This window comes from Cyanistes caeruleus, chromosome 11 (genome assembly GCF_971803275.1).
Source record: "Cyanistes caeruleus chromosome 11, bCyaCae1.hap1.1, whole genome shotgun sequence".
Taxonomy (NCBI): domain Eukaryota; kingdom Metazoa; phylum Chordata; class Aves; order Passeriformes; family Paridae; genus Cyanistes; species Cyanistes caeruleus.
The window spans coordinates 8677065-8699565 of NC_141711.1; the positions used below are offsets into that span (position 1 = coordinate 8677065).

The 22501-nt window shown below is 36.1% G+C and overlaps 1 protein-coding gene across 5 annotated transcripts in view; it reads left to right on the forward strand.

Annotated features, from left to right (window-relative positions):
* The window catches only part of CFAP20DC (CFAP20 domain containing), a 72277-nt gene that overhangs the window by 16612 nt on the left and 33164 nt on the right, over window positions 1–22501 (forward strand). For all 5 annotated transcript variants that reach the window (XM_086846063.1, XM_086846062.1, XM_086846060.1 and 2 more), the window contains exons 7-12: window positions 2876–2990; window positions 4823–4976; window positions 8494–8652; window positions 19763–19899; window positions 21127–21301; window positions 21818–21964. In XM_086846063.1, coding sequence (XP_086702189.1) covers window positions 2876–2990; window positions 4823–4976; window positions 8494–8652; window positions 19763–19899; window positions 21127–21301; window positions 21818–21964 — 887 coding nt within the window. The remainder of the gene's footprint in view (window positions 1–2875; window positions 2991–4822; window positions 4977–8493; window positions 8653–19762; window positions 19900–21126; window positions 21302–21817; window positions 21965–22501) is intronic.

Sequence of the window (22501 nt, forward strand, 5' to 3'; positions counted from 1 at the left end):
CAATAGCCTTTCTATTACCAAGGTACTTGTTTTTTTCATGAAGGAGACAGATAAACCTATTCATATAAGAAATAAATAATAAAATTTAAACATATTGAACTGGTAGTATAGAGCAAACTTAGGTTTTATTGCCAGTTGTTTGGAGGTATGCATGACTTAATTCTGGGCTCCTACTGCTCTGTTATAGCCTCATTTAAAGCAGCATTCTCTACTGAGAATTATGCAGTTTGAGGTTCATCAGGGATAGTATTTTTGGGTCTCAGTACTCAGGTTATTGCAATTGCCTGGTTTCTCAGCACAATTGCTCAGCTCTACACATAGCCAGGAAATCCAGGGAGCTTCAAGCAACCATTGCTCCAATACTTTGGACTTCTTTGGTGCACCAGTTTTTTAGTACCTCTGAACACCCAAGATTTAGAGTGAAGAGTTTCTGGAAACTAGATTCATAGGTTTTTCACCAAAGGCTACATGAGAAGTAAAGTGATGGGTGGAACTATGCCTTAATCTAGGACAAAGGCTTAGCTATGTGGCTCATTTGCTGGTGATCTTAAGGGAATTATTTCACATCTTGCTTAAACTTCTTCAAAAGTAAGATCATGCCCAGGTACCAGCACTGTAAGGCACTTGGAGGTTTTCTGATGAAGTCACCTTTCAAGGACTTGGTATAATTAGTTTATAAAAATATGTCCAGAGAATTCTGGAATCTCTCATGTCAAACAATAGCAATAGTGAGTATATAATGTTTTTTTCTTGGCATGGTAGTGTGATTTCTGCTTTTCAAGTGCATGTGATTTATAAGATGAACTGCTAGTCTTTCAAAATGAAACAGATAGTAGAGTCTTCCACTTTGTTTTTATTTGCCCATTCATGTTATAAAGATGAATAGGTTAAACATCAGGTTATCTGCAAGGGAGAGGAAAGAATCAGCAAGTTCTGGAAAGCTGGTGAACAGTTTGCTTTGGATGATGGTCTTAATGACTATGGGGGAACAAGAAGGTGCTTATGTATTCTTATTGCCTGTACTTGTACAACCTTTTGATATTTACATACTTGCAATATATTTTGTAATGTCTTGGCTTAAACTCTCAAACAGGAAAAAAATAACTAATGTCATTTTCCCCCGAGTTAATGTCCTCCTAAGCTGACCTAAGGAAACCTATGAATTAGGGTTTTAGGGTGTTATTCTGCAAATTTTGGGTGATGCCATTATTTAAGTTACAGGTATAGGAGAGGTAGTCCTTAGCTAATGAAAAAGTATTTTCAGTAATAAATTTTTAAAAAACAAAAAAACACACAAGTTTACATGGTAGTCTCACTATTTTAAGGTAGAACCCAGCTTTTGAATGATTGTGAGTAATTACTTTTAGCAACAGTAAGTAGTGACAAAAAGTTGCTTATTATAATTATTTGTCATCTTCTCAGAGGGGCTGTTAATTGCAAAGAAATATCCATCTGTTAGAAATAGGCTTGTTCAAAAATAATAGGTAAATTAATCTTTGTTTCTCCATACATTAAGCATATTCTCCAGATTGCAGCCTTTAGAGTAATGTCTATACTCTGGAGTGGTAAGGAAGGACTGTTGGAGAATGTCAAGGTTGTGCTGCTGTTGTGGTTTAACCCCAGGAAGCAGCTGAGCCACAGAAGTTCCTCTCTCTCCTGGGGAAGAGAATACACAGGGGTAAAAGTGCAAAAATTTGTGCATTGAGACAAAGACAGTTTTATAGGGAGAGCAAAATCTGCACATGCAACCAAAATCTAAATAAGGCATTAGCTCCTTCCCATGGGCTTGCAGATGTTCAGCCATCTCCAGGAGCTCAGGGCTTCATCCTATGCAATGGCTTTGTGGGAAAACAACGTAGCTCTGAGCTTTCCCCATTCCTTCTTCCCCACAGTTCTTACTGCTGAGCATGGCACTGTGTTGTCTGAAACATCCCTAGGGTCAGTAGGCATCAGCTGTCCTGTGTCCCCTCCCAGCTCCTTGTACGTCCCCAGCCTTCTGGCTGGTGAGATGAGGTGAGGAGCAGAAAAGGCCTTGGCTCTGTGTAAGCAGTGCCCAGCAGCAATGAAAACGTCCCTGAGATACCAACACTGCTCTCAGAACAAACCCAAAGCGTAGCACTCTCCAAGCTACTCTGAAGAAATTTAACTAGGTCCCAGCCAAAACCAATGCAGCTGCTAACAAGACTTGAAGGGAACAGAACATAAAAATGACCCTCTTTATCAGTTTAAAGGAAACCTATTTTTTTGTGTGTGTGTGTGCATGTGTGTCCACGGCTGTGGTCTGAATTTATTAGAAATGTTGAAATTCAGTGTCTTTGGTATCATTGTGAGATGACCTGAATAGTGAGAAATAAACTTCTGCATTATAATTCACCTTTGAAGATATGTCCTCATGAAGTAAAACAGGCAGACAATGTATTGTGTTTACCTTTAAGCCGAAAAGAATCCATATGCAGTGACAGAGGCATTTATAGGAAAAGAAAGCAAATACTTTTTTTCTAGTTAGCGGGCCCCAAGATAACACAAGCTTAAGGAGGCAAAACACATGTTATTATTAAAGGCTACTGGGCCCTCCGTTCATACAAATTGAATTCTTTCATACTCTGAATACGCTGTGGAAATCTAGCAAAGAGTATAGACTGTTGAAATGAAATTAGCATGTAAAGTGATTTTATATATGCAGGGATATAGCCACAAAGTTTGAATTGGAAAGAAATCTCATTACTCATCTTGTAAAAGAATTTTTAAATTCCATATTTGCTGTCACTGACATAAAGGTTCTGCACATGAACAAGTTTTTTGTGATTTCCCAAAGATACTGGATTATTGAATTGACAAAGATCTGTTCCATTCTCTCCTGACTTTTCTTTTATAGGATAACTGATTTTGACAATATTAAAAGAAGATTGTATTTGTCAACGGTCCACAAGGTGTTGTCTGTAACCCCTCTGCATGCAAAGATTCCTCTGTTTATGATCAAGCGCAAAATAGTAGGTACCTCGGGAATGTTCCCTGGACTGAGGTTGAGCGTGTTTTCTAATCAGAATTTTTTTTTGTGTTTATTGTGAACTTTTTTAAATTATTGCTTGGTTTAGAACTCAGTTCCTACTGATTGAAGATATTTTTGTATGTCCCCTTTACCAGATGGCAGCAGAACCACCTAGTGCTACGCCTCTTCTATCCTTCTTATATTAGGAATTCATTCTCATTTTACAAAATTACTGCTGTTTGTGGTGTTTCTTCACCTCTCCTGTTGATCCAGCCTCTATAAAATTCTCTGTGTCCCTGATACTTCTTCATGATAGTGCTACTGCTCACATGTCCCTTCTCTTGTAGTGACCTTTGATGACAATCACTGGAGCTGCAGGTAGGCTGTAGCTGATGGCTGCTTTCACGTTCTTCAGGTTCTTCCAAATTCTGGCATATAGAGAACAATCTATGTGTCAAACTGATGAAAACAAAATAACCATTATCTCCTGGTTCCCCTTTCCCATACCCAGCCACAACACATGGTAATAGCTGATAGGATACAAAGCCTGATGGTTACTGTAAAACAATCTAAGGACTGAGTCTCAAATACTGCTTAGAAAATAAACTTGATATGAGAATAGTTAGATTTCAAATATTTTTAAATATGTATTTGCATGAAGAGAACTACATAACAGTATACTAAGCAATATGTTGTGAATTTAAGGCCAGACATGAGAGAGAATATTTGAATTTATAACTTTTTTTGAGATAGGTTAAGTGAAAGCAACTGTGGTAACTTAAAATGGAAAAGTATTCTGCTTTTTGGGAAGAAGTAGTTGGATTTTTTTTAATGAATATGTGTTAGATCATACCCCTGAAGTTGCTGTTCATTCAAAATCCAATGGAATTTTTTTTCTTCAGTGTAATTTCAATTATTGTCAGACTAGTACAGGTATTTCAGGATTAACGTGTGCATTAATGTACACCAAGGTAAATTCAAGCAGAAGATGAACTTCAGTTACGTATTTTAATCTAGATAATAAAGCATGAATCAGATATGTCTAGATGCTCTGGTAATTTATAATGACAAAATATTTTAATAACCTTAATGCTTGTCCAACCTTAAAGAGTAGATCTATATTGGTTAGTGTATCTGATACATACCTGTCTCTCTTAAATGGTTATCTGCCTTTTTATCGTTGCTTTGTCTTAAAGGAGGGATCATGCTGCTTTCAGTGATTAGATAGATCTTTTACATGGCTCTGATAGTTCAGCTTACTATATACACAAGCTGATGGCTATTATCAGCATGAGGGGTTGTAAGTCAGGCTATATAATAAGTTGATTGTTCCATCAGCAGAACATAGTTTTCATTTTCACATGCTAGCTTCCTGTATTGTATTACTACAAATTATTCCATCTTTCAACCTCATCACTAGAAGTATTAGTTACAATTAAATACTGAATTTTTCAGTCCATTGCTTGGTGTTTTCAAAACAAGCATTACTTTCCTTCCAAAATTTCAGATTTAAGACCTGAACAGTAATGTATGCACCTAAATTTTTTCTCAAAAATATTTCCACTTGGCAATTAGAAGTGAATATTTCTACCTTGACTTTATAAGGAGATCGGGCATGTACAATCATTATGTTTTTACTTTTTTTTCCCCTTAAAATTTCAATCATTAATCTAAATTTTACATGAGTCATCATATAAAATATAGTACAGTTCTGCAAGTTGAATGAAAATTGCTGCATTTCTCCTCAAGGCCATCATGTTTATTTGTATAGAAGGTGTGTTAGCTTCAGCTCACAGGTGGGTTTTACTAAAGAGTATTCTTTCTCTTTTCTAGTGGTGTAATATGTGTATTGACTTGGTAACATTTACCTATGAAATATTCAGAGGAGCTCTCTTCCGGTCTTTGGATGGAATTATAATTTCAGCTAACTGTAAGCTAAGAAAGATCTTCACTTTAAAATTCAAGCCGCATGATACAACTGGAGAAGGTGGTGTGTTTTAATTACTATCTAGTCTTAATCGTAACTGTTCATGTTACAAAATCAAAAGCTTCTTATTCATCAGATTGGCAATTTGAAGGATTACATGATTTCATAAAAATTAAAGTGATAGCACAGCTTATTAAGTCTGCTAGTGTTGAGCTGAAGGCAACTAATTAAATATGTGTGTTAAATATCCTGTGTTTGAAACACTGAATTCCTTACAAATATTTTATTGAAGAAATTCTGGCAAGATTTACCAAGTAGAGAGCTTGTTTTAATGAGGGTATTTTATGCTGATAGAAATCAGGTATTGGCCAAGAAGAGAGTATCTGAGCAGAAAGAGAAGTACTGAAAACTGCAGCATTTGCTGTTTGTTTTCTTAATTTTGATGTTAGTAGCTGATGAAAGATTTCTTTTTTAAATAATGCAGACAAAATTGTAACAAAATATTATATGAAACAGAGCTATGAAACTATAATAAACACCTCAGATCAGGTCCAGTTATCCTAATGTGGCCTTGTTTATTGGGAAAGTAATATTTATTGGTGGTGAGCTGAAAAATTACAGGTTTTTTGTAGTAGATCAGGATATTTGGTCAAAATTTACCAGTCTCCAGACTCGCGTCATAATCCTGAATCATCATTTTCCAAGAAGAGAACTTCATTCCTCACTGGTATTTGCAATAATAGAGGAGAAATTTCAAAAGCACAGCTGGCACATTCTTATTTTAAAGGCACCCCTAGGACTAGCTCAGCTTCTATTTCATTCAAATTTTCATTTTGTGTCTTTTAAGGAACATACCTGAAAAAACGTTTCTGGTTTCAGAAGGAGAGGTAGTTAACAGTATTGTAAGTGTAGCAAAATGTATCTTCCTTTTGGAAACACTAAACCAAGAGGGAAGAGTAGGCAAACCTTGTCATTATTCCTCTGATTTTTTGTTGGTAAAATTGGAAAAAATATTAATTAAAAAATGTCTGCAGAGAGAATATGGTAAATTCTCAGCAGGAAACTGCAGTTCAAGCTCTCACTGGCATTCATCTAATTTAATGCCATTGGTGTATTGTTTTTTTCCTTCCATTCTAAACAGCTTCTGAAATGTGCTTAAATATTCTAAATGAGTTCCAAATTCTAAAATGCAGTTAATATAATGAGTCAACAGCTTTAATACACTGTACGCACAGTAAAATATTACACTTTTAATTACTTCATTATCAATTCTATGATTATTACACAGCTGGTGGGCATTAGTACTTTCTGTATGCTTTTGAATTTCCTTATCTAGGCAATTCATAGACTCAGAATGTTTAGGCTGGAAAAGATCTTTAAGGTCTTTTGAGTCCAGCTGTTAAGCCAGCGCTGCCAAGGCCACCACTAACCCATGTCCCTAAGAACCCCACCCACACGGCTTTTAAATACCACCAGGAATGGTGACTCCACCACCACACTGGGCAGCCTGTTCCAGGGCTTGACAACCCTTTTGATGAATAAAGTGTTCCTAGTATCCAATCTAAATGTCCTCTGGCAAAACTTGGGGCTTTTTCCTCTTGTCTTGCTGCTTGTTACCTGGGAGAAGACACCAACATCTACCTCTGTACACAGTCTCCCTTCAGCCTCCTTTTCTCCAGGCTGAACAACCCATGTTCCCTCAACTACTCTAAACTTGTTCTCTAGACCCATCTTAAATTTTCATTACAGCTGAAGGTCTGGCTGAATTAAAATGATTCTATACTTCTTATCCAATTAAAGAAAAACAATAGTAAGGGTTTTTATGTTGTTACTAATTAAGATAACAATTACTCTCTGATAAAGTTTTCTCCCTCTCAGAATGACTAAACCACTTAGTTGAGCTCCAATGAATGCAGTGACATTTCAGCTTGTATTGAGAGTTGTCATGCTTTAACCTCAGCTAGCAACTAAGCACCACACAGCCACTCCCCGAAGTGGAATGGGGGAAAGAATCAGAAGGGTGAAAGCAGGAAAATGTATGGGTTGAGATAAGAACACCTTAATAATACTAAACTTAATGACAAGGAAAAAATCAAAGAAAGATAAATAAAACCCAAGAAGGACAGTTGTTTTTTATTTGCATGATTTGTTTACCACCAGCAGGTCCCCCCTAGTTGAGCACACTGCCATGTGGTCTGGAATATCCTTGGGGTCAGCTGGGGTCAGCTGTCCTGGCTGTGTCCCCTCCCAGCTTCTTGTGCCCCCCACCATCTGCTCACTGAAGGGACAGCTCAGGAAGCAAATGACACATCAATATGTTATCAGCAATGGTCATGTTCCAAATCCAAAACACAACCCTCTACCAGCTACTGGGAAGAAAATTAAATATTTCCCTGCAGAAACCAGTACAAGGGCCCAGTTCTTTGCTTCAAACTCCTTGGCGTGGTCAGAGTACTGATTTCAAGGTGCAATGAGCGTGTTTCTCTTTTCAAGTAGCAAGTATACAGTATGTTGAATTTTTAAAATGACAGTAAATGCAAAGGAGAAACCTCATATACAAAGAAATTATTTCTGTATGAGATCATTGAGATATAAGAGGAAATAATTCATCTTTTCTGCCTCATGACACTGAAGCATACAAGCTTGGACTATACCTAGTTTCTTGTTTCCATAGTGATGCAGAACTTATGTATGGGTTTTTATCACTAAGTATTGCCCAACAGTGATAAATAATGTGCTGGCTTGGCAAAAAAAATGGTTGAAAAAATATGTCCTGTACTGAAATACATGAGACATTTGAATTTTTTCATTCAAATCTCAGTACTTGATCCCTTATTCATGTTTGGGTTTCAGGTTGTGTTTTCCTCTTCTTTTCCTTGGAAAATAGGGTAATTCATTAGCTTACTATATTCAAGTCTTCTAAAATTTGGAATGAATTTACATTGTAATATCAGGGATGGTTCTGGCATGAATTCCTTTCTTTGTAGTGAACAGCTTTCATAAACTCAGTCTATATTGGTTATCAAAGGGAAAACAGAGGTAATCAGCTCACATCCTGCTAGTGCCTGGTGTCACAAGAATGTATAGGTTGACAGCTTTTAGTTTGTCGTGAAAGCATAATGGTGTCCAGAGTTTGGAATGAAAGCTTTGTATATATAGGACTTCTTTGCTTCTTCATTCCCACATATATGAATACCATATTTAGCTGTTCATTTTATCTGAAAATCACTGTATCACTGTTAAAATTAAAGCTGAGTTGTAATATAAATTAACAAAATTTATTTTGTGATTGTTTTGTTTGCTCTCTTGACGAATCAAAGAAGTTGATTTTCTATGGCTATTCCAGACATTAGCATGTATTCCTTTAACTGTATTCAAAATTTTTGCCAGAAAGTATACACAATATAATTGTAAAATTTGCAATAAAAAGTGATTGATTACAGCAAATTTTCAAATTACCATAATCTATTCAGTTCTTCTAGCCATGTGAACTAAAGTATATGTAATCTACCAAATAATATAAGTCAAAGTGAATTCCATAGTGTCATGAAGTAAAGCCCATGTTTTTTGATTCTAGGTACGTGCATTGTTTCACCTGGGCCATATGAGGCCTCAGATGATATTCCTCCAACCTGCCAGCTCAATTCTGATGTCCCACAAGTTACACAAGTGCTGAATATAAATGAAATTCTCAAGCCAGAAATAAGATGCAGGGAAAATGCAGTGCAAGAAACAGGTATTCTGTTGTGTTAAAATACTGTGAATACAGGTGGTACAGTATGTGTACAAACAATTGATTGTTTTGTAAATGTCCATGTTAAGCGTTCCAATGTCTTAAAATGAATCATGACAACTCCTGCACACCTTTAGTGCCACAAGCACATAGACACATGTCTGTTCTATAGTTTGAAATCTTTGTGGAGCCTGGACAATTCTAATTCAAGCATGCGATTTATAACAATATTTGAGATGTCATATGAATGTACATTGAAGCATTATACAGTGAAGTTGTTACACTTCTTTTTGATGTTCACATCAATGAAGCTTTCCTGGCTAACCCTAACCCTAACCCTAACCCTAACCCTAACCCTAACCGAAACCGAAAGTGAAACCGAAAGTGAAACTGAAAGTGAAAGTGGAACCGAAAGTGAAAGTGGAACCGAAAGTGAAAGTGAAACCGAAAGTGAAAGTGAAACCGAAAGTGAAACTGAAAGTGAAACTGAAACCGAAAGTGAAACTGAAACCGAAAGTGAAACTGAAAGTGAAAGTGAAATCGAAAGTGAAAGTGAAACTGAAAGTGAAACCGAAAGTGAAAGTGAAACCGAAAGTGAAAGTGAAAGTGAAACCGAAAGTGAAAGTGAAACCGAAAGTGAAACTGAAAGTGAAACTGAAACCGAAAGTGAAACTGAAACCGAAAGTGAAACTGAAAGTGAAAGTGAAATCGAAAGTGAAAGTGAAACTGAAAGTGAAACTGAAACCGAAAGTGAAAGTGAAACTGAAAGTGAAAGTGAAAGTGAAACCGAAAGTGAAACTGAAAGTGAAACCGAAAGTGAAAGTGAAACCGAAAGTGAAACCGAAAGTGAAACCGAAACCGAAAGTGAAACCAAAAGTGAAAGTGAAACCGAAACCGAAAGTGAAACTGAAACCGAAAGTGAAACTGAAAGTGAAACTGAAACCGAAAGTGAAACTGAAACCGAAAGTGAAACTGAAAGTGAAAGTGAAATCGAAAGTGAAAGTGAAACTGAAAGTGAAACCGAAAGTGAAAGTGAAAGTGAAACCGAAAGTGAAAGTGAAACCGAAAGTGAAACTGAAAGTGAAACTGAAACCGAAAGTGAAACTGAAACCGAAAGTGAAACTGAAAGTGAAAGTGAAATCGAAAGTGAAAGTGAAACTGAAAGTGAAACTGAAACCGAAAGTGAAAGTGAAAGTGAAACTGAAAGTGAAAGTGAAAGTGAAACCGAAAGTGAAACTGAAAGTGAAACCGAAAGTGAAAGTGAAACCGAAAGTGAAACCGAAAGTGAAACCGAAACCGAAAGTGAAACCGAAAGTGAAAGTGAAACCGAAACCGAAAGTGAAACTGAAACCGAAACCGAAAGTGAAACTGAAATCTAGAACCTGATCTAGAACCGTAACCTAGAACCCTGATCTAGAACCGTAACCTAGAACCCTGATCTAGAACCGTAACCTAGAACCCTGATCTAGAACCGTGACCTAGAACCCTGATCTAGAACCGTAACCTAGAACCCTGATCTAGAACCGTAACCTAGAACCCTGATCTAGAACCATGACCTAGAACCCTGATCTAGAACCATGACCTAGAACCCTGACCTAGAACCATAACCAGGAACTTGAGCCTGGAACTGCAACCTGGAACTCGAGTCTGGAACTGTAACTTGGAATTTCGGATTAAATATGGCGGCCGCTAAGTATTTGTGGTTAAATATGGCGGCGCCCATGTATTTCCGGCAAGAAGATGGCCGCGCTCTGTATTTCCGGCACCACGGCAACCGCCCGGGACTCCCCTCAGCGCCGCCCCGCCCCCCGGCACCGCCCCCCAGCCTGCCCATCACGGCGCTCCGCCCCGATGACGTCAGACGGCCGCCATTTTGTAAAAAAATATAAACAATCACATTTTTAATAAAATAAACCCAGAAACACGACAAAACGACACGATAACACAAGCACCCCACCCCGCACACACCCCGCCGACCCCGCCACGCCAAAAAACCCATCCCGAAGCCGCAGAAACAATCTCGATCACCGTCACACCTCCAAGCGCCGCGCGGCCGCGGGACCGCCCCGCGCGGACGCGAAACGACCCTCCGGCGCGTGCAGTGTCCTCAGTTTATACTCTGAAAAGGGAAATTTTGTCTTAATGGTGTCTTGGAGTTATTTGAATATTTTCTTTAAGCTACAAAATAATAAACCATATAATTTAGACTTTGGCAGCATTGCAAAGAAGAGATTTATTAAAGAAGCTGGACAGCCGTGTGCTACAATACAAGGTATTGACTTGGATAAAAGCTAAGAGAAAGTAAAGAGAGGCTTAAATTTAAAATTATTGTTACAGCTGAAGGCTAAAACCAGGAGACCTTAAAAGTTTTTGTTCTAGTCTTTGTATTGTTTTTTATAGTTATGAATAATCTCAACAGAGAAGTGAATAAAGAGAAGCAGATTTTTTTTTATGATACAGGTATGGGTTTAATAAAGAGTAGGACTTAAGAAAAATTTAAGTTTGTGAGATGGGCAATCCCATATTTACTTTTCCTTATAAAAGAGAGCAGGTAGCATGCAGGAAATACCACAGTTTTCAAAGCAAGGTTTTCAGTTTACTGGTCTTATGTCTTGTTGCCACTGTGTTGAAAAATTATGGTCTAGGGACCACTGGATGGGCTAAATGTGGAACATGATATCACGTAAAATCACATAAAATTTAGCTTTGCTAAATGCAAAGGATTGCACATTGGGAAGGAATGATAACTACAGTTAAGCTTTAAAGGATCAAAATTAAATTAATCAAGGCAGGCAGGTTATCATCACCATAGATACAGCTCAGTGGAACTTTCAGATTTTAATAAATTTTAAAAAACTAAGTAGCAGGAAATTCAAATTCATAGGAAATGAAAAAGGTATCAAACCTTTAAATTATTTTTGCACTATTATCTGAAGTACATTATACATTAGCAGTTAAACCATCTCAGAAAATACCTTACAGACCAAGAAGTGATGCAGGGAGAAGCAGCATGAATGAAAATCTTTCACATAAACATTAAAAATTTACATAAGAGCATTTATAAAGTAACCATTGATACAAAGGATGTTCAGTAGAAGCTGCTTTGCTTATCTTATGGCAAAAAATGTCATTTGATGTGATGATGCAGTTGAAAATTAAAAACTCATAAAAGAAAATGCCATGATACATAGAATACTATTAAAATATGGAACCTACTGCTAAAAGAGGCTGGTAAAAAAATTGGTATGATTCCAAAGTCAGTTGGCAATTTATATGGGTAACAATAATGCTTTATTTAGCAGCAGTAAAAATGTGAAGAGAAAATTCAATTCTGTACTTCCAGGTTTTTCCAGCCTTACTCTAAGAACTGTATTGAAGGCAGATAATTTCAAAAAGTCATACTGAATTATCTTGTGCTGTTTCTGAAGCGTTAGGTTTGGCCTTTGAATGTTAGAGAGATTATTGGCCTGTTCTAGTCTAGGATTTCCTGTGTTTTTATGTTTAAGTTGGCATGTCTGCTTGAATAAGATCTGTAAGCCAGGAATCAGTAGAAACTGAATTGTAGATACAAATGCTAAGATGTGAAATTGCCTAAATAGACTTGGGTCAGACAATTGAGAGCTTTTTAGTAAAGCTGCTATTTTACTTTAAAACTGTGCATTGCTTCCTACCTGCAGTAATGTCAACAGCAGAATTTCACCAAGGCAAATACATTTACAGTCCTTATTGTCTTGATTCAAAGTACTGACTATCTCTTTAAAACAATTTTGTAAAGAGATACATCATCATTAAAGAACAGCAGTAGAGAGAAACATAGATTATTTATTCTCATTATTGGAAATCTGGAGTTGTAAAATTATTCATAAGAGGTAGTGGTCTTCATGGAACTATGAAAAGAATGAAATAAAATTTTCAGCTATTGACAAGTTTCTTTGTAGTTTCTTTGTTTCTTTTTGAAGAAAATAAGGGAGTTTTTAGTCAGTTTTTTGAGTTTTGAAGATATCAGCTACAATTCCAATGAGGAAATAAACCAATGTAGAAAAAAAAGAGATAATTTTCACTAATATGTGACAAAATTTCATTGATTACAATTGTAAACGTATCAAAAATGTAATTTCCTTATGCCCAGGATTTTACTGGATTTGTAAATTCAGTTGCATGTACACTTAACTGATCTGCATTTTTTTTTAAAAAACAAAAGTTCTTCTGTAGATCCAGAACAGTAACAACAGTAAATATCCTGGAATATGTGCCAGCCCTTCTTAAAAATGAGAGTTATAATAGATTTTAAATGAGGTATTCTAATTCATGTCCTTCATGAAGAACAGATAATTTCAGTCTTCTTAAAATGTTTTGATTTTTGTTTTTTTTTCATCTTAATCTGGAGACGTACATAACCTTCTTATTGCTGGAACTTACAAAAATGCACAGGTGAAATCTCTGTGTAGGCACCTTCTTCCTCTGCTCTTTTGTTATGTTGTTATTGGCTTCTGAATAAGGCACAAAGCTGAAGATTTGGTTTAATCCATGTAAGAGTTGCAATGTCTTCCTAAAGCATTTCATTTCCCCCTTTTTCTGTACCCCTTTTTATGGGCCATATGATCATACTACAACAGGGTGCTAGGACATCTTCTGAGAAGGAAGTAAGGCTGGAGTAGCTGCAAAGTGGGTCTAAGCAAGCAAATCACATAAAGAACCCATTTCCATCAGATCTTCATCAGCACAGACAATTTTAGAATTGGTGCTGTCAGTAAAGAGGATAGATTTTTATTCCACTGGGTTTAGTACTTTCTCAGCCTTGCGGATTCTCATCCTTAGTATTTTAATTCAGTAAAATACACAGAAGTGTATTTTACACAGAAAGTGAAACCGAAAGTGAAACCGAAAGTGAAACTGAAAGTGAAACTGAAACTGAAAGTGAAACTGAAACCGAAAGTGAAACTGAAACCGAAAGTGAAACTGAAACCGAAAGTGAAAGTGAAATCGAAAGTGAAAGTGAAACTGAAAGTGAAACTGAAACCGAAAGTGAAAGTGAAACCAAAAGTGAAACTGAAAGTGAAACTGAAAGTGAAACCGAAAGTGAAACTGAAAGTGAAACTGAAACCGAAAGTGAAACTGAAACCGAAAGTGGAACTGAAAGTGAAAGTGAAATCGAAAGTGAAAGTGAAAGTGAAACTGAAACCGAAAGTGAAAGTGAAAGTGAAAGTGAAAGTGAAAGTGAAAGTGAAACTGAAAGTGAAAGTGAAACCGAAAGTGAAACCGAAACCGAAAGTGAAACCGAAACCGAAAGTGAAAGTGAAACCGAAACCGAAAGTGAAAGTGAAACCGAAACCGAAAGTGAAAGTGAAATCTAGAACCTGATCTAGAACCGTAACCTAGAACCCTGATCTAGAACCGTAACCTAGAACCCTGATCTAGAACCGTAACCTAGAACCCTGATCTAGAACCATGACCTAGAACCCTGATCTAGAACCATGACCTAGAACCCTGACCTAGAACCATAACCAGGAACTTGAGCCTGGAACTGCAACCTGGAACTCGAGTCTGGAACTGTAACTTGGAATTTCGGATTAAATATGGCGGCCGCTAAGTATTTGTGGTTAAATATGGCGGCGCCCATGTATTTCCGGCAAGAAGATGGCCGCGCTCTGTATTTCCGGCACCACGGCAACCGCCCGGGACTCCCCTCAGCGCCGCCCCGCCCCCCGGCACCGCCCCCCAGCCTGCCCATCACGGCGCTCCGCCCCGATGACGTCAGACGGCCGCCATTTTGTAAAAAAATATAAACAATCACATTTTTAATAAAATAAACCCAGAAACACGACAAAACGACACGATAACACAAGCACCCCACCCCGCACACACCCCGCCGACCCCGCCACGCCAAAAAACCCATCCCGAAGCCGCAGAAACAATCTCGATCACCGTCACACCTCCAAGCACCGCGCGGCCGCGGGACCGCCCCGCGCGGACGCGAAACGACCCTCCGGCGCGTGCAGTGTCCTCAGTTTATACTCTGAAAAGGGAAATTTTGTCTTAATGGTGTCTTGGAGTTATTTGAATATTTTCTTTAAGCTACAAAATAATAAACCATATAATTTAGACTTTGGCAGCATTGCAAAGAAGAGATTTATTAAAGAAGCTGGACAGCCGTGTGCTACAATACAAGGTATTGACTTGGATAAAAGCTAAGAGAAAGTAAAGAGAGGCTTAAATTTAAAATTATTGTTACAGCTGAAGGCTAAAACCAGGAGACCTTAAAAGTTTTTGTTCTAGTCTTTGTATTGTTTTTTATAGTTATGAATAATCTCAACAGAGAAGTGAATAAAGAGAAGCAGATTTTTTTTTATGATACAGGTATGGGTTTAATAAAGAGTAGGACTTAAGAAAAATTTAAGTTTGTGAGATGGGCAATCCCATATTTACTTTTCCTTATAAAAGAGAGCAGGTAGCATGCAGGAAATACCACAGTTTTCAAAGCAAGGTTTTCAGTTTACTGGTCTTATGTCTTGTTGCCACTGTGTTGAAAAATTATGGTCTAGGGACCACTGGACGGGCTAAATGTGGAACATGATATCACATAAAATCACATAAAATTTAGCTTTGCTAAATGCAAAGGATTGCACATTGGGAAGGAATGATAACTACAGTTAAGCTTTAAAGGATCAAAATTAAATTAATCAAGGCAGGCAGGTTATCATCACCATAGATACAGCTCAGTGGAACTTTCAGATTTTAATAAATTTTAAAAAAACTAAGTAGCAGGAAATTCAAATTCATAGGAAATGAAAAAGGTATCAAACCTTTAAATTATTTTTGCACTATTATCTGAAGTACATTATACATTAGCAGTTAAACCATCTCAGAAAATACCTTACAGACCAAGAAGTGATGCAGGGAGAAGCAGCATGAATGAAAATCTTTCACATAAACATTAAAAATTTACATAAGAGCATTTATAAAGTAACCATTGATACAAAGGATGTTCAGTAGAAGCTGCTTTGCTTATCTTATGGCAAAAAATGTCATTTGATGTGATGATGCAGTTGAAAATTAAAAACTCATAAAAGAAAATGCCATGATACATAGAATACTATTAAAATATGGAACCTACTGCTAAAAGAGGCTGGTAAAAAAATTGGTATGATTCCAAAGTCAGTTGGCAATTTATATGGGTAACAATAATGCTTTATTTAGCAGCAGTAAAAATGTGAAGAGAAAATTCAATTCTGTACTTCCAGGTTTTTCCAGCCTTACTCTAAGAACTGTATTGAAGGCAGATAATTTCAAAAAGTCATACTGAATTATCTTGTGCTGTTTCTGAAGCGTTAGGTTTGGCCTTTGAATGTTAGAGAGATTATTGGCCTGTTCTAGTCTAGGATTTCCTGTGTTTTTATGTTTAAGTTGGCATGTCTGCTTGAATAAGATCTGTAAGCCAGGAATCAGTAGAAACTGAATTGTAGATACAAATGCTAAGATGTGAAATTGCCTAAATAGACTTGGGTCAGACAATTGAGAGCTTTTTAGTAAAGCTGCTATTTTACTTTAAAACTGTGCATTGCTTCCTACCTGCAGTAATGTCAACAGCAGAATTTCACCAAGGCAAATACATTTACAGTCCTTATTGTCTTGATTCAAAGTACTGACTATCTCTTTAAAACAATTTTGTAAAGAGATACATCATCATTAAAGAACAGCAGTAGAGAGAAACATAGATTATTTATTCTCATTATTGGAAATCTGGAGTTGTAAAATTATTCATAAGAGGTAGTGGTCTTCATGGAACTATGAAAAGAATGAAATAAAATTTTCAGCTATTGACAAGTTTCTTTGTAGTTTCTTTGTTTCTTTTTGAAGAAAATAAGGGAGTTTTTAGTCAGTTTTTTGAGTTTTGAAGATATCAGCTACAATTCCAATGAGGAAATAAACCAATGTAGAAAAAAAAGAGATAATTTTCACTAATATGTGACAAAATTTCATTGATTACAATTGTAAACGTATCAAAAATGTAATTTCCTTATGCCCAGGATTTTACTGGATTTGTAAATTCAGTTGCATGTACACTTAACTGATCTGCATTTTTTTTTAAAAAACAAAAGTTCTTCTGTAGATCCAGAACAGTAACAACAGTAAATATCCTGGAATATGTGCCAGCCCTTCTTAAAAATGAGAGTTATAATAGATTTTAAATGAGGTATTCTAATTCATGTCCTTCATGAAGAACAGATAATTTCAGTCTTCTTAAAATGTTTTGATTTTTGTTTTTTTTTCATCTTAATCTGGAGACGTACATAACCTTCTTATTGCTGGAACTTACAAAAATGCACAGGTGAAATCTCTGTGTAGGCACCTTCTTCCTCTGCTCTTTTGTTATGTTGTTATTGGCTTCTGAATAAGGCACAAAGCTGAAGATTTGGTTTAATCCATGTAAGAGTTGCAATGTCTTCCTAAAGCATTTCATTTCCCCCTTTTTCTGTACCCCTTTTTATGGGCCATATGATCATACTACAACAGGGTGCTAGGACATCTTCTGAGAAGGAAGTAAGGCTGGAGTAGCTGCAAAGTGGGTCTGAGCAAGCAAATCACATAAAGAACCCATTTCCATCAGATCTTCATCAGCACAGGCAATTTTAGAATTGGTGCTGTCAGTAAAGAGGATAGATTTTTATTCCACTGGGTTTAGTACTTTCTCAGCCTTGCGGATTCTCATCCTTAGTATTTTAATTCAGTAAATAATTGTTTCCACCATTTCTGTTAAAATGCTCTAAAAAATATGTGCAAAGTATTGACCAAGGGAATAAGGTTACAGAGAATGACAACTACTGGTTAAGTTTAAGACTATATTCATCTCATGAAGCTCTAAAGAAAAATAAACTCTGAGAACCTTGATAATATCAAAAGTTTTTAAAAACTACTTTTTAAACTTCTGTTCTTCTGCTTTTACAATGCAAAAAAAACAACTCATAAAAATTTCATCATCTGCACTGAGCTGCCTATGCTGGTGCTTTATCCAGCTGTTAGCTTTTGCTGTCTCTCAATATACCTCCTTAGCAAAGGCAATCTTTGTCCTACAGCAGGTAAAATGAATAATAGGGGTTTTGAATTTTTGCTTTGAGTAAGACTCTTCATATATTTACTTATTTAAATTACGTTCAACTTTTTTATTTTTTTTACAAGCAAGTACCATTTTTATATTAAAGGGAAAACAATACTTTGAGAGTATTACTGCCCTATAAATAGTCAAGCCAGAGTTCTGTTGTAAAGTTGGATTACACATTTGTCTTTGGAATAGCAGAGGAAACTGTAATCCAATTTCTTAGTGGCTATATTTTTAAAAAAAACTTTGGCTGTATTGTCAAAATATGAGGGACTGTAAAATTTAAATGAGTACAATAGCGTGAATGATGCATCTTAAGCAGGAAAAATTAATGTTCATTTAAAACAAAACTCAGATTTTACCATCTGGACTACAAAGATACATAGCCCATAGGAATATATGGTAAAGTAATTAATGACAACATCCCTCACAATCATGACGATGAAATGTCTTCAGTTTAAGATTTAATCTTTTTTTTAATCCCACCTTATGAACATAGCATGTGTCCTACCAGACACATTTTTAAAATTTCAGAAGCTGGCCTACTTGAAATTGGAAGCTTTGGTATGTTTAGGTACATTTTAATTGGAAAATGTTCTTTTAATCCACTAAACTTCTTATTTAATTGAAAATCAAAAGCCCAAATTATTTTTAGTATCATCCACTTTTAATTACACATATTATTTCATTATGTCATCAACATAGTTATGTGTAGATGTAGGTAATTAATTGCAGTCAATTAATGTGGTCATTAAGAGAGATTTTAATGCAAATCAGCTTTTCTAATTGGAGCTAACAACATCCCAAGGTAGCCAGCAAAAAAAAAATTTATGTTAAACCAAGACAGGTCATCTGATCTTGTGAAATGGCATCTCTTAACAGCAAGCAAATTTCATATCAGGAAAAAAGGAGTCAGGCAATGGCAGTAAGTAGCTACTTCTGTGCTTATTGGTACAGTAAATGATGATATTGGTGGCTAATGTATGATCTGTTTTTCATTTCCTTGATGATAAATAAAGCTCATCTTGAAATAAGGTTATGAAAAATGCTCAGGGGAATCGGCAAAATATTTTGTTTCTACTTTATTGCCTTATGAAGGTGTCAAATTTCTAAAGTGAGAGAGCAATTTAATACAAGTTGTAGCAAGAAAATATATCTGGACATTGTAAATATTAAATATAAATTAATGTGAAGATACCATTTTTATCAGCTCTGGAAAGGAGAATTCACTGACAATCTTGGAGAATTATAAAAGAGGAAAATAAATATTACATGCAGCTTTATAACCCCAATGGTAAAATTAATGTGTAACCATTTTACTGTCCTTCCTTTTTAAGTATTATTGAGAACATTCACCTGCATTCCATGTTTACTTTTTGTCTTGAAGACTAGTTGGCAATTTCCATGCTTTAAAAGGCTTATAAAAATAAATCTACAGTTTAAGCAATAAAAAAAAAATAAATAGTGAAAAGAGTAGAATATTTTAGCAGCAATAGTCTGCATTTGCAATATTAGGGATCAGGCCTGGTAATACAGTAGATTCAGTAATTTCAAAAAGCAGGGTACATGTAAATAGTTCTCTGAGCTGTGACTGATACCTTGACAGTCTTTTCTCCATTTTTTTTGTGTTATTATTTATTTATTCTGTTATTTATTAATTAGAGTTCTTTTTTCTTCCTGTCAGAAATTGGGTTTTCATTGAAGTTCTAAAGAAATCCTGCAAACCATTTTTTTTTGTTTATAAATAACCCACTTTTAAAGAAATCTTTAAAGCAAGAAGATTATAAATATGTCTCTGTAATAGACCAAAAGTTTCTTGCTGATATGTTGACACACTTTTATAAAATGTTAATTTGCTATTCTTATATTTCTAGGGAGTGCACTTTAAAGGAACATAACTTTTATATATGTTTAGTATTCATAATTCTTTTCTTTTCGTTTATTCTAAAAAAATAGTACATTTCATTGTTTGTAAGTACTGTAATTTTTTTTAAACTCTTAATTTTCTTAACTTAGGTATCTTGGGTAATAGAGGCCAAAGCAACATATGCAACAGTAAAACTCAGGATGTATCACACATTGCATTTGGGTCAAAGATCCTTGGGCCACCTCCATCTTCAAACAGAAGAACCAAAGCAAAGGTACCTGGAAAGGTAAGAAGGGCTAAATTCCCAAATTCCAACAACCATTGGCACTTTTGCAAAGGAAGATATTGATAACCAGAGGAGTTAAACTAAAGGTTTATTTCAAAGGCTTCCTCCAGAGAACTGTGATAGGTCATGGACCTCCAGTGCCAGAGATCCTGTAACATCCAGAGGAGGGCAAGGAAAATGCATGGTTGGCTCCAGCACAGGGCATGGGTTTTTTTAGCCCACAGGAGAGAAGTCTAAGGGGAAATCTGGTTGCTATTTTCAATGAATGCAAGGCTGTAGAGAAGCCAGGCCTCTTCTAAGAGGTGCCCTGAAAGGCCAGGAGCAGTGGGCCTTAATTGCAGGCAGTCTCTGACTAAATATAACAAAGATGTGGTTGCAACAGTCACAAGAGTTTGGAGAATTTCAAAACTTCTGAAGACATCAAAACTTGAATGAAACAGGCTAATCTAATTTCAGCATCAGACAAAGATGCCTCTTTCTACTGAAATTACTCTGTGATTTCTTATCATTCTTACTTTACTGAATTTTTTGTTCTAGACTGCTGAAATTTCTCTGTGTTTGTGCACATGTGTGTGTTTTTGTGTGTGTGTGTGCATGTGTGTGTGCAAACATTTTTCCTTATGACAAGAGCTATAATGCAGAGCAGAAATTACATTTCAGGATGCTCTGATAGTCAGCCTTACATGTAAGCTTTACGTGTCAGCCTTACAGCTCATGTGATGCTGTCATTTACAATGCCAGGGAAAACACCTGAACCCACTCTGCCAGCAACAAATATGGAGGATTTTGGAATCTGATCAGGAATACAGTTTTCAGTTTAACACCAAGAATAAGGGATCCAGACAACTCTTGTGTAGGAAGTCACTTGAAAGTCAAGATGTAAAATTATATTCCTTTCTCTGAAGACAAAAAGACTCCTGAGGTCTAGAACAACTACAAGTTTTAGTCTTTTTATTCTGATAAGGAATTCTAATTTTTTTGCCTTTCCTTTGCATTGTTCCATTCACTCAATGAAAAGAAAACCTTCTGCCTGCTCCTTGACTGTAAAAACTGAAGATGCCACACTGAATAGAGTCTACCATTAAGTTTTCTGAGAAGATAGTGTTTAAAAAATATTTGGGAATATATATTTGAAAAATAAGTGTAATTCATAATGTGTGATTTACCTTTGAGTATTTTGAAAGCTGTTATATTTTTGTCTTTCATCAAGAAATAATGTCTTTCAAGGTAACAAAGACCTTGGGTAGCAAAACATCATGCCAGCTTCAAAATTCAGGAATGCCAACTGAATCCATACCAGATACTGAGAAACTGGAGCTACCACTCCGGCCATGCAGTGATACTTCAGATCAAGGAGGCAAAAGAAATACTCTCCAAACAACTGAAAATGAATACCAAAATGGTAAGAGTGTAAAGCAAAGAATATGTAGACTTCTCAAACTGACAAATTTTTGCATGATTGTGCCTTTGAATCTAGGACTTAATTCTTTGTTTTTCTAATCCTTTATCTACTTAATTAATTACTGAAGACATATTCATTAAATCATGACTTATTCTCCCATATGAGGGTGAATAAATGCTCATTCTCTCTGCAGCTATTTGTATTGTGAGTGATTGAGCCAGGGATCATCGCCTGCTGGCAGTAACCACAATTTATACACATGCTCCTCTTTTCTCATGCTGTGAAAATAACTGAGCTGCTGCAGTAGTTCTTGATTGTTTTGCAGACTTTTGCAAGCCTGTTTTTTATAATTACTATGGTTTTCCCTTTTTCCATACCTAGTGTTAAATTATTCCTTCCTTGTGGCTGCCCTGCAAAATCCCCACGCTGTTTAGAAGAGGTTTGCATCCCAGTACAATGCCCCATATGCACACAATATGAGTCTTCATGGCATTTCCTTTTTGCATTGCATTTCAGACCCTGAAATTCAGACTCAGGAAACATCTGTGAGTGGAGAAGCAGATTTTCAGCTCACCTCACCACAAGTACCATCACCGGACAAAAACATTCATAGAATATTATCTCTGAAAGATGAAGCCAAACCTACATGGAAGATAACCAGTGGTACAGTACTCATTTTATTATTTTACATTTCAGTTCTATATGGTGTAAAGGACTATCTTTTGTAAATTTCAAAGGACCAAAATGCAGTTCACATAAAAAATAAATGTTTGTGTTGTGGGGGATTATGGAAATCAAGCACCCGGCAACAGAATTGCTTTTGAGCATTGATAAAGATTTGCAGGATTAAGCAGAGTACCAGAGCAGTGAATGAATATCAAAATAAAAATTCCTTGCTCTCATGATTAAAGGAAAAGTACTAAAAATAATTTATTCTTTAAATCCTTTATAAATTTAACACTGAAGACTCCAAATACGAAATGTACAAGAAATTTTACTCATCTTAGATAGGAGTTTAGAATATTAACTACAGTATCTGTGTAATATTGGGAAGGGAGGGGTGAAAGGAGGGAGAAAGGGTTGTTTTGTTTATAGAGTTCAGTGGTGATTTATTTATTTTCTTATTCACAGAAAGACAGCTCAGCTTATGTTTTGGGTTTTTTCCCTTTCTCACCTGTCTGCCAAAAAGTGTGGATTTTT